The sequence below is a fragment of the Bos taurus genome, chromosome 5 (genome assembly GCF_002263795.3).
Source record: "Bos taurus isolate L1 Dominette 01449 registration number 42190680 breed Hereford chromosome 5, ARS-UCD2.0, whole genome shotgun sequence".
NCBI classification, from domain to species: Eukaryota; Metazoa; Chordata; class Mammalia; order Artiodactyla; family Bovidae; genus Bos; species Bos taurus.
This window is the reverse complement of record NC_037332.1, coordinates 4,907,510-4,920,636: the sequence shown is the minus strand read 5'-3', so window position 1 is coordinate 4,920,636 and position 13,127 is coordinate 4,907,510. Positions and strand designations below refer to the sequence as shown.

Genomic DNA, 13,127 nt, shown 5'->3' with positions numbered 1-13,127 from the left:
TTCCCAGAAATGTATAAGTTTTTACCTTTGAAATTGAAAATAATCACTAGGAAATGACATATGTAAATACTGCTTCAGTTCACTTTTTCTGATGCATTATAAGCTATCTTAAGCTTTATATATTCTCTATATGAGAGTCCCTTGGACTGCAGGGAGATCCAACCAGTCCATTCTGAAGGAGATCAGTCCTGGGTGTTCTTTGGAAGGAATGATGCTAAAGCTGAAACTCCAGTACTTTGGCCACCTCATGTGAAGAGTTGACTCATTGGAAAAGACTCTGATGCTGGGAGCGATTGAGGGCAGGAGGAGAAGGGGACAACAGAGGATGAGATGGCTGGATGGCATCACTGACTCGATGGATGTGAGTCTGAGTGAACTCCGGGAGTTGGTGATGGACAGGGAGGCCTGGCGTGCTGCGATTCATGGGGTCGCAAAGAGTTGGACACGACTGAGCGACTGAACTGACTGACTGACTGACTGATATATTCTCTATAGATTTTACTCTCTATAGATTCTTTTCTTTTGCTTATAATTTTCTTTTCTCTGATTATTATTTCTGTTCCATTTATTTTCTGTTCTTTAGGAACACTAATTTATAGATTTATTACCCTACATGGTTCCTTTCTTTTTACATATATTTTTACTTCTATTCTCCATCTTTGTGTTATGAAAATTTTCAAGATTGTCATTGACTCATATTTTCCCTATTGCCAAATCTATTTTATTCTTCCATTCTGTACTAGCTTGCTGTTGCTACTTTAACAAATTGCCACAAACTGGGTGGTTTAAAACAATAGAAATTTGTTTTCTCAGTTCTGGAGGTCTGAAGTCCAAAATCAAGGTGCTGTCAGGACTTTGCTCCCTTCAAAGGCTCACAGAGAAAATTCCTTGACTCTCCCAGCTCCCGGTGGCTCCAGGAGTTCCTTGATTTCTGAATGTATCACTTCAACCTCTCCCTCCACAGTACATTGCCTTTTTCTCTTTTGTGTGTCTAGTGCTGAATCCCCTTCTCCCTCTCGCTTATGAGGGTACGAGTAATTGCATTTAGGTCCTACCTGAATAAGACAAGTGCCTCCTCTCAAGATCCTTATCTTAAACATATCATATTTTTTTTATAAGTCACTATTCACTCTTGCCATGTATCAATAAGTTAATATTCACAAGTTCTGTGAATTAGGACCTGGATACATCCTTTAGTTGGGGGGGGGGGGGGCGGGTCACCATTCAGTCCACTACACATTCTAATTTTCAATTTGGCTTTCTTATTTTCACTCCTACTAAGTATTTTATAAGACTGCGATGAACTGATTTTTCTACCAACTATTGTTAAGAAAGATAGCTATGACTGCCTATTTTGAGTGCATATCAAATAAACCTTGGGGTGAGGTGCCTGATATATGAGCCAACCTAGATCCTTCATAAGTAGATTTTCCAATGTCTGTATCAAAGAAGAAAATAGTTGTAAAAATTTCAAGACAAAGAAGCCTATGGGACAAATGGGTGGAAAGAAGAGTAATCCTAACATCTAGTCTGGAGAAGGAAATGGCAACCCACTCCAGTGTTCTTGCCTGGAGAATCCCAGGGACAGGGGAGCCTGGTGGGCTGCCGTCTATGGGGTGGCACAGATTCGGACACGACTGTAGTGACTTAGGAGCAGCAGCAGCAGCAGCAACATCTAGTAGGTTCATCTTATCACTATAGTCATGGCACTAGCTATCTTTTTTACACATAGTAATATATATCTATGTCAATGCTTCTCTCTCAGTTCATCCCACTATTCTCCTTCTCCTACTGCGTCTATAGGTCACTCCTGTTATTAAGGTTAACAAATACCTTCATCTTATCAAATGGAAATGTCATCTTTCCTTCCTCATCTTTCTTTCTAATTCTTTGAGGAGTATCTCATACAGTTAACCACTTTGGGCATCATGACTCATGTTCTTCACGTGGATTCCAAGTATCCTTATCCTTAGCATTGTTTGGGTTTCCCTCTTTTCTTATTAGCCTCTTTACTTTCCTTTGTCAGCTCTTTTGCCTTAGGTTGAAATACTGTATTACTCTAGATCTTAGTACTTAAATTAACTCACCAAACTTCCTCTTCCATAAGGTGATATCATTCAGGACTGCAATTCATTTCTATGTCAGGGCCTTTATAGCAGCAGTTTACTTCAAACCATTCCCAGATCAAATTGTACATATCTCACATGCCATTGATGATTTTGAACTGTGGTGTTGCATAAGACTCTTGAGAGTCCCTTGGACTGCAAGGAGACCAAACCAGCCAATCCTAAAGGTCATCAGTCCTGAATATTGATTCGAAGGACTGACTCATTGGATGCTGGGAAAGATTGAAGGCAGGAGGAGAAGGGGATGACAGAGGATGAGATGGTTGCATGACATCATTGACTCAATGGATATGAGTTTGAGCAAACTCCAGGAGTTGGTGAAGGACAGGGAAGTCTGGCATGCAGCAGCAGTCCATGAGCTTGCAGAGTCGGACATGACTGAGCAGCTGAACTGAACTGAATAAAAACCAATCCATATACTGAAAGTCTAACCCAAGATACAAGTCTATAGCCTGTACTACAGAAACAGTCTCCAATTGTGCTTGTTTCTCTTTGTACCCTTGTTTTCCTATACTGCATTTTCACCATAATAGCAAGAGCAATCTTTTATTGTTAAGTTTTCTTTTCAAAGGACTTCTCTTGTGGCTTAGCTGGTAAAGAATCTGCCTGAAATGTGGGAAACCTGCGTTGGATCTCTGGGTTGGGAAGACCCTCTGGAGAAGGGAAAGGCTACCCACTCCAGTATTCTCACCTGGAGAATTCGATGGACTGCATAGTCCATGAGGTCACAAAGAGTTGGACATGACTGAGCAATTTTCACTTTTACTTTTCTTTTCAAATCATAGTTTGAGATCATGCCACTTACTTGTTTAAAACTTTCCCATGGTTTTGCCATTGTGTAGAATAAACCCCCAAATCCTAACCTGGCCAGTGATATTCTATTTGGTTTTGTTGTCACCTAACTTTCTACCTCTAACCACAATTATTCATTTTTGAAACATGTTAAACTCATTTCAAGCTCAGAGATTTTATAATACGTGCTCTCACTTCTACCTGAAATATTTTTTAGCCATCTGTTCATCTTTTGGCTTTCAGCTCAAATGTCACCTCCTTTCACAGATATCCTATCTATATTCTGGAGAAGGAAATGGCAACCCACTTCAGTATTCTTGTCTGGAGAATTCCATGGACAGAGGAGCCTGGTGGGCTGCAGTCTGAAGGGTTGTGAAGAATCAGACATGACTGAGCAACTAACAACACTATTTATATTCTATAGTAGTTATTCCCCATTTGCTTATTGTGCTGTTTCTACGGCATATTTCACTATTAGTTAAATATCACTTGTTTAATATGTTCACTTGTAAGTCTCTTCCAAGACTACAAACTAAGCATGGTCGGTCTTTATTGTTCTTGTTAGTGGATACATCAACTTTTAAAAGCTATTCCATGTAGTTGATAACATCCCAATGCTTCCACTTTGTAGGACTGAAAGAAGCCTAAAAACTTTTGCCATTACTGTACATTCAAAATTTGCTTTTCATGCCTATGTTCAAAGTCAGCAAAGCTTCCATTTAGGAAGTGGCTTTCTGAATTTAATTCGACCTGCTTTCACAGTTCTGTTGTTTTTCCTTTCTAGGGGAATACAATCATCAATTAGCAATCATTGTTCTGTTTTCCTTTCTTTTTTTGGCTTAGTCTCAGAAGCATTTTATTTATATTAAGAAGCTCCTTCTCAATCCTAGCATGTAGTTAATTTTTCTTGGCATGTTGATTAGGATATTTTCTCACTTCAATTATTCATTTTAACAACATTATTTATAGGATCCTATTGACCTGTAGGAAAACTTGAGGCTTTCCAATAAAGTTCTCCAGAAATAGAGGCTATTTTGGAAGGTAGTTATTTCCCATCATTGGAAAGTTTTTGGGTATAGGTACATAATTACATGGTAAGTGTTAAGAGTTCAAGTTTCATATGGATAGCTTGACTAGAAGACTTCTGAAGTACTTTTCCACCTTTGAGTTATGATTCCTTATATTTATGTGACTAGCACCAATTAATAATGCAACCTCTGGAGGATAGTCAATTAAAAGAGTCCTTCATGTTATAAAACTTAGGTGCTCCTGATGTCATTTTTACAACATACATTTCAACATATCTTATTTTCTTTTTATAAAAATATGGAAACAAACAATTTTAGAAAATAATTTAAATCCTAATTAGCCTAGGTACTATGAAATAATACCAAGCTTAAAACTCCCTTTGGAAGTAATATTTGGCTATCTACAGGTAAAATTAGTATGTCTAAATTATGACTCATTTTATTATAGAATTAAAAATATTTCAATAAAAACTCTTTAATTGCTATCTTATAATTAATCCTTTTATAGTTCACAAAGACATTTAGAAGAATATGTTGAAAGCTCAGTCATATGGTATAACCAAACTTCTAGGGAGGCTGGAATCCTTTAAAAATCCCCAATTTATTTTAGTACTCTTTAAAAAATGTAAAGAAACTTACCCTGGTGCATAGTTGCATATGAAAAGTGCTGCATGTTTAATACGTCCAATTCTTGAACATGGAGTAACAGCACAACCAACTTTGTAAGACCTGTCCCAAACAAGCTAAAATAAAATTTTCAAAGAAAACATAAAATTTAATTCTAAACATTTACTCTGCCATAGTATAATCAATAGTATATTCAATACACATAGAACTTTAACCAAGCCAATTCAAGAATGAACTATTCTTCATTTGGCTGCAGGCAGAAAATTATCATGAATTTAGTTAAGCATTTACAAAACTGTAATTAGAGAAACATTTCAATAGGTTCTACCAATACTGTACTCTTAGGATAAAAAGTCTGAGAAAAACTGATCCAGAATAAGGAAGGAAGAATCAATTTTCAACATTTTGTTAAATCTGAGAGTTCCAGGTTATTGGCAGAGAGGAAGAGGCAAATGAGAAGAGAAAAGGCCTTGGAAGAATGGAAGCTGTGAATAGAAAGAAGAAAAAGAGGGGACAGTAAGATTATAGAAGAGAAGGAAAAGAAATACAAGAGTAGAAAGTAATTGAATGTTGCAGAATTTTTTTTTCTTTTATTGAGGAAATTCTATTATAAAGTAAAATAAAGTCTGGGCTTTTCATTAAAAAAAAATGAGTAAAAGAGCTGGTTCCTATAAAATAATTTCTTGCAAGACAGGTCTTGGAATGAAAATAGGAAAACAATTAAAGATATTCTAGAAAATAATTCCTGAGTGTATTTAATTGTCCCAATACTCTCAAGTGAAGAAAGAAAAAAGTTGTTTTGTTAACCTCTGTGGGACAGGAAGAAACCATTTGTTTTCCTTTTCTCTATAACTCTTAGCAATTTAAAAAATGTGTGACTCCAAAAGAAATAGACCAATGCATTAAAAGAATAGAGAATAGAATGTCTGCAGCAGTTGAAGTTAAGTCAAATCCAGGAGATGAAAGTGTCTAGGAAACTAGATTTAAGGAGGAAAAAATACAGAGGAGTAGGTCAGGGAGGAGACTTGGTTAGTTTGCTCAAAGTACTGAAGTCATATAAAGGAGTTTAGCTTTGACATGAGTAAGATAATAGAGAGTCTCTCATTTTCTAGAAGAAAGAACTGATCAAAAAATTTTTGAAACATGATTCATTTGATGGAACAGAAAGACACTAGTTCAACATGAAAAAATTCCAAAATTTTAAGTTCTACATCAGAATCGACTCATTGAAAAATAATCATCTTTTAAATGAGCTTGGAAGTTAATTCAATAGTTTACTGAGAGGAGGAGCCAAGATGGTGGAGGAGTAGGACGGGGAGAACACTTTCTCCCCCACAAATTCATCAAAAGAGCATTTAAACATCGAGTAAATTCCACAAAACAACTTCTGAATGCCAGCAGAGGACATCAGGCACCCAGAAAAGCAACCCAACTCTAAGAAAGGAGGTAGGAAAAAATATAAAAGACAAAAAAAGAGACAAAAGAGGGAGGGACGGAGTTCCGTCCCGGGAAGGGAGTCTTAAAAAGAGAGAAGTTTCCAAACACCAGGAAACCTTCTCACTGCCGAATCTGTGCTGAGCTTTGGAAGCACAGAGGGCAACATAACAGGGAGAAAAAATAAATAAACAATTAAAACTCGCAGATTGTGAGCCCTACGGTAACTCCCCCAGCGGAGAAGCAGCGCAGATGCCTGCACACGCCATTAGCAAGCGGGGGCTGGGCAGGGAGGTGTGGCGCGGGCTGCATCGCTGAGAGTAAGAATCTGGCCTGCATACCCTGAGCGCTATCTGAGGGAAATAATTTGGGCTAGCAAACCAGACTGTGGGATATCTACCACGCGAAAAGCCAGCCCCAACCTAAGACACCGCCAGGCCATCGCATGGAACAAAAGACTGAACAGAGATAGCTGGCTGCAGACCTTCCCCCTCCGGTGACAGGCAGCCAGAGCTGGAAGGGGGCAATCGCAGCCCCAGAGAGACATTATCTATAAAACTGTAAGCAGGCTTCTTTGCTAACTAAAACTTCTTGGGGGTCTGGACGGTCAACATCTGCCTGAGAAGGTGTGCCGGTTTTACACCCAGATAACCGAGTGGCGGGGAGGCAATAAGTCGCAGCATTGGCGCTCGCCAAACACCTCATCACCTGAGCTGCTCGGACCTGGGAAGAGCACAAAACGCAGGCCCAACTGAGTCTGCGCCTCTGAGGACTACTCGAGTGCCTGAACCTGAGCGGCTTGGACCTGGGAGGTACATGCAGCCCAGGGCCGGCCTCGGATTGTTCCTGGCGGAACAACCTAGAGCCCGAGCAGTGTGGGCAGGGAGGCTACACGCGCTGTGAGCGGGGGCAGACCCAGTGTGGCTGAGGCACTGCGAGCGCACGCCAGTGTTATTTGTTTGCAGCATCCCTCCCTCCCTCCCCACAGCGTGACTGAACAAGTAAGCCTAAAAAAAAAAAAAAAAAAAGTGTCCTCCACCGTGCCCTTTGTGTCAGGGCGGAAACCAGACCCTGAAGAGACCAGCAAACAGAAGAAGTTACAACAGAGGGAAATGCCTTGGAGATTAAAACCCTGTGGTTACTACGGACTACATAGGAAGGGGCCTATAGATCTTGAGAAATATAAGTCGAACCAAGGAACCAGCCAAAAATGAACTGAACCCACAATACTCACAACAAAACCAGAAAAAGTCCTAGATATATTTTTACTATTTTTATGATCATTCTTTCTTTTTTTTTAATTAAAAAAAATTTAAGTCCTCTATTGTTCCTTTAATTTTCACTTTTATAACCTATTACTTTGCAAAAAAAAAAAAAAAAAAAGACCCTATTTTTTTCTTCTTCAGCAAACTTCATATATATATATATTTTATAATTTTTTGACCTTGTTTTTTTTTTTCTTCTTTTCTTTAACATTGTATTTTTGAAATTCCAAACTCTACTCTAGTTTTTTAATTTTAGCTTTTTGGCATATGTTATCAATTTTGTACCTATGTTATCAATTTTGTACCTATAGTTTTTTTTAAAATTTCTGTGACTTTTTTTTCTGTTTCTTTCTCTTCTTCTTTTATATAACATTGTATATCTGAAATTCCAAACTCTACTCTAGATTTTTAATTTATGCTTTTTGGTATTTGATATCAATTTTGTACCTGTATTTTCTTTATAATTTTTGCGACATTGTTTGTTTTTGTTTGTTTGTTTGTTTTCTCCCTTTATGTTTCTTCTTCCTTTTTTTTAACATTGTATTTTTGAAATTCCAAACTCTACTCTAGATTTTTAATTTTTGCTTTTTGGTATTAGTTATCAATTTTGTACCTATATTTTCTTTATAATTTTCACGACCTTGTTTGTTTTTCTTTGTTCATTTTTCCTTTCTTTTCCTTCTTCTTTTCTTTAACATCGTATTTTTGAAATTCCAAACTCTACTCTAGATTTTTAATTTTTGCTTTTATGTATTTGTTACCAATTTTGTACCTTTAAGAACCCAATCTTCAGGACCCATTTTTCACTAGGGAGCGAGATTACTGGTTTGACTGCTTTCTCTCCCTTTGGACTCTCCTTTTTCTCCACCAGGTCGCCTGTGTCTCCTCCCTAACCCCTCTCTACTCTACCCAACTCTGTGAATTTCTGTGTGTTCCAGACGGTGGAGAACACTTAGGGAACTGATTACTGGCTGGATCTGTCTCCCTCCTTTTCATTCCCCCCTTTTATCCCTCTGGCCACCTCTGTCTCCTTCCTCCTTCTTCTCTTCTCTGTGTAACTCCGTGAACATCTCTGAGTGGTCCAGTTGTGGAGTGCACATAAGGAAGTGACTACTGGCTACCCCACTCTCTCCACTATTGATTCCACCTCATCTCATTTGGGTCACCTCTAACTCCCTCCTCCCTCTTCTCTTCTCCATGTAACACTGTGAACCTCTCTGAGTGACCCTCACAGTAGAGAAAATTTTCATCTTTAACGTAGAAGTTTTATCAATGGTACTGTATAGAAGGAGAAGTTTTGAAACTTCTGTAAAAATAAGACTGATAACTGGAAGCAGGAGGCTTAAGTCCAAACCCTGACTCCAGGGAACTCCTGACTCCAAGGAACATTAATTGACAGGAGCTCATCAAACGCCTCCATACTGACACTGAAACCAAGCACCACACAAGGGCCAACGAGTTCCAGGGCAAGACATACCAAGCAAATTCTCCAGCAACAAAGGAACACAGCCCTGAGCTCCAAGATACAAGCTGCCCAAAGTCACCCCAAAACCATAGACATCTCATAACTCATTATTGGACATTTCATTGCACTCCAGAGAGAAGAAATACAGCTCCACCCACCAGAACACCGACACAAGCTTCCCTAACCAGGAAACCTTGACAAGCCACCTGTACAAACCCACACACAGCGAGGAAAAGCCACAATAGAGAGAACTCCACAAACTGCCAGAATACAGAAAGGACACCCCAAACTCAGCAATTTAAACAAGATGAAGAGACAGAGGAATACCCAGCAGATAAAGGAACAGGATAAATGCCCACCAAACCAAACAAAAGAGGAAGAGATAGGGAATCTATCTGATAAAGAATTCTGAATAATGATAGTGAAATTGATCCAAAATCTTGAAATCAAAATGGAATCACAGATAAATAGCCTGGAGACAAGGATTGAGAAGATGCAAGAAAGGTTTAACAAGGACCTAGAAGAAATAAAAAAGAGTCAATATATAATGAATAATGCAATAAATGAAATTAAAAACACTCTGGAGGCAACAAATAGTAAAATAACAGAGGCAGAAGATAGGATTAGTGAATTAGAAGATAGAATGGTAGAAATAAATGAATCAGAGAGGATAAAAGAAAAACGAATTAAAAGAAAAGAGGACAATCTCAGAGACCTCCAGGACAATATTAAACGCTATAACATTCGAATCATAGGGGTTCCAGAAGAAGAAGAAGACAAAAAGAAAGATCATGAGAAAATAGTTGAGGAGAAAATAGTTGAAAACTTCCCTAAAAGAGGGAAGGAAATAATCACCCAAGTCCAGGAAACCCAGAGAGTCCCAAACAGGATAAACCCAAGGTGAAACACCCCAAGACACATATTAATCAAATTAACAAAGAACAAATATTAAAAGCAGCAAGGGAAAAACAACAAATAACACACAAGGGAATTCCCATTAGGATAACAGCTGATCTTTCAATAGAAACTCTTCAAGCCAGGAAGGAATGGCAAGACATACTTAAAATGATGAAAGAAAATAACCTACAGCCCAGATTATTATACCCAGCAAGGATTTCATTCAAGTATGAAGGAGAAATCAAAAGCTTTTCAGACAAGCACAAGCTGAGAGAATTCTGCACCACCAAACCAGCTCTCCAACAAATACTAAAGGATATTCTCTAGACAGGAAACACAAAAATGGTGTATAAATTCGAACCCCAAACAATAAAGTAAATGGCAACGGGATCATACTTATCAGTAATTACCTTAAACGTAAATGGGTTGAATGCCCCAACCAAAAGACAAAGACTGGCTGAATGGATACAAAAACAAGACCCCTACATATGTTGTCTACAGGAGACCCACCTCAAAACAGGGGACACATACAGACTGAAAGTGAAGGGCTGGAAAAAGATTTTCCATGCAAATAGGGACCAAAAGAAAGCAGGAGTAGCAATACTCATATCAGATAAAATAGACTTTAAAACAAAGGCTGTGAAAAGAGACAAAGAATGTCACTACATAATGATCAAAGGATCAATCCAAGAAGAAGATATAACAATTATAAATATATATGCACCCAACACGGGAGCACCGCAGTATGTAAGACAAATGCTAACAAGTATGAAAGGAGAAATTAACAATAACACAATAATAGTGGGAGACTTTAATACCCCACTCACACCTATGAATAGATCAACTAAACAGAAAATTAACAAGGAAACACAAATTTTAAATGATACAATAGACCAGTTAGACCTAATTGATATCTATAGGACATTTCATCCCAAAACAATGAATTTCACCTTTTTCTCAAGCGCACATGGAACCTTCTCCAGGATAGATCACATCCTGGGCCATAAAGCTAGCCTTGGTAAATTCAAAAAAATAGAAATCATTCCAAGCATCTTTTCTGACGACAATGCAGTAAGATTAGATCTCAATAACAGGAGAAAAACTATTAAAAATTCCAACATATGGAGCCTGAACAGCACGCTGCTGAATAACCAACAAATCACAGAAGAAATCAAAAAAGAAATCAAAATTTGCATAGAAATGAATGAAAATGAAAACACGACAACCCAAAACCTGTGGGACATGGTAAAAGCAGTCCTAAGGGGAAAGTTCATAGCAATACAGGCACACCTCAAGAAACAAGAAAAAAGTCAAATAAATAACCTAACTCTACACCTAAAGCAACTAGAAAAGGAAGAAATGAAGAACCCCAGGGTTAGTAGAAGGAAAGAAATCTTAAAAATTAGAGCAGAAATAAATGCAAAAGAAACAAAAGAGACCATAGCAAAAATCAACAAAGTCAAAAGCTGGTTCTTTGAAAGGATAAATAAAATTGACAAACCATTAGCCAGACTCATCAAGAAACAAAGGGAGAAAAATCAAATCAATAAAATTAGAAACGAAAATGGAGAGATCACAACAGACAACACAGAAATACAAAGGATCATAAGAGACTACTATCAACAATTATATGCCAATAAAATGGACAACGAGGAAGAAATGGACAAATTCTTAGAAAAGTACAACTTTCCAAAACTCGACCAGGAAGAAATAGAAAATCTTAACAGACTCATCACAAGCACGGAAATTGAAACTGTAATCAAAAATCTTCCAGCAAACAAAAGCCCAGGTCCAGACAGCTTCACAGGTGAATTCTACCAAAAATTTAGAGAAGAGCTAACACCTATCCTGCTCAAACTCTTCCAGAAAATTGCAGAGGAAGGTAAACTTCCAAACTCATTCTATGAGGCCACTATCACCCTAATACCAAAACCTGAAAAAGATCCCACAAAAAAAGAAAACTACAGGCCAATATCACTGATGAACATAGAAGCAAAAATCCTTAACAAAATTCTAGCAATCAGAATCCAACAACACATTAAAAAGATCATACACTATGACCAAGTGGGCTTTATCCCAGGGATGCAAGGATTCTTCAATATCCACAAATCAATCAATGTAATACACCACATTAACAAATTGAAAAATAAAAACCATATGATTATCTCAATAGATGCAGAGAAAGCCTTTGACAAAATTCAACACCCATTTATGATAAAAACTCTCTAGAAAGCAGGAATAGAAGGAACATACCTCAACATAATAAAAGCTATATATGACAAACCCACAGCAAACACTATCCTCAATGGTGAAAAATTGAAAGCATTTCCTCTAAAGTCAGGAACAAGACAAGGGTGCCCACTTTCACCATTACTATTCAACATAGTTTTGGAAGTTTTGGCCACAGCAATCAGAGCATAAAAAGAAATAAAAGGAATCCAAATTGGAAAAGAAGAAGTAAAACTCTCACTATTTGCGGATGACATGATCCTCTACATAGAAAACCCTAAAGACTCCACCAGAAAATTACTAGAGCTAATCAATGACTATAGTAAAGTTGCAGGATACAAAATCAACACACAGAAATCCCTTGCATTTCTATACACTAATAATGAGAAAACAGAAAGAGAAATTAAGGAAACAATTCCATTCACCATTGCAACGGAAAGAATAAAATACTTAGGAATATATCTACCTAAAGAAACTAAAGACCTATATATAGAAAACTATAAAACACTGGTGAAAGAAATCAAAGAGGACACTAATAGATGGAGAAATATACCATGTTCATGGATTGGAAGAATCAATATAGTGAAAATGAGTATACTACCCAAAGCAATTTATAGATTCAATGCAATCCCTATCAAGCTACCAACAGTATTCTTCACAGAGCTAGAACAAATAATTTCACAATTTGTATGGAAATACAAAAGACCTCGAATAGCCAAAGCGATCTTGAGAAAGAAGAATGGAACTGGAGGAATCAACCTACCTGACTTCAGGCTCTACTACAAAGCCACAGTTATCAAGACAGTATGGTACTGGCACAAAGACAGAAATATAGATCAATGGAACAAAATGGAAAGCCCAGGGATAAATCCATGCAACTATGGACACCTTATCTTTGACAAAGGAGGCAAGAATATACAATGGATTAAAGACAATCTCTTTAACAAGTGGTGCTGGGAAATCTGGTCAACCACTTGTAAAAGAATGAAACTAGAACCCTTTCTAACACCATACACAAAAATAAACTCAAAATGAATTAAAGATCTCAATGTAAGACCAGAAACTATAAAACTCCTAGAGGAGAACATAGGCAAAACACTCTCTGACATACATCCCAGCAGGATCCTCTATGACCCACCTCCCAGAATATTGGAAATAAAAGCAAAAATAAACAAATGGGACCTAATTAACCTGAAAAGCTTCTGCACATCAAAGGAAACTATTAGCAAGGTGAAAAGACAGCCTTCAGAATGGGAGAAAATAA

General features: G+C 37.6%; 1 protein-coding gene across 1 annotated transcript in view; it reads right to left on the bottom strand.

The window, feature by feature from the left end:
* GLIPR1L2 (GLIPR1 like 2) overlaps window positions 1–13,127 on the bottom strand; it is a 47,119-nt gene that overhangs the window by 16,069 nt on the left and 17,923 nt on the right. The window contains exon 3 of the mRNA XM_003586037.6: window positions 4,586–4,689. Coding sequence (XP_003586085.4) covers window positions 4,586–4,689 — 104 coding nt within the window. The remainder of the gene's footprint in view (window positions 1–4,585; window positions 4,690–13,127) is intronic.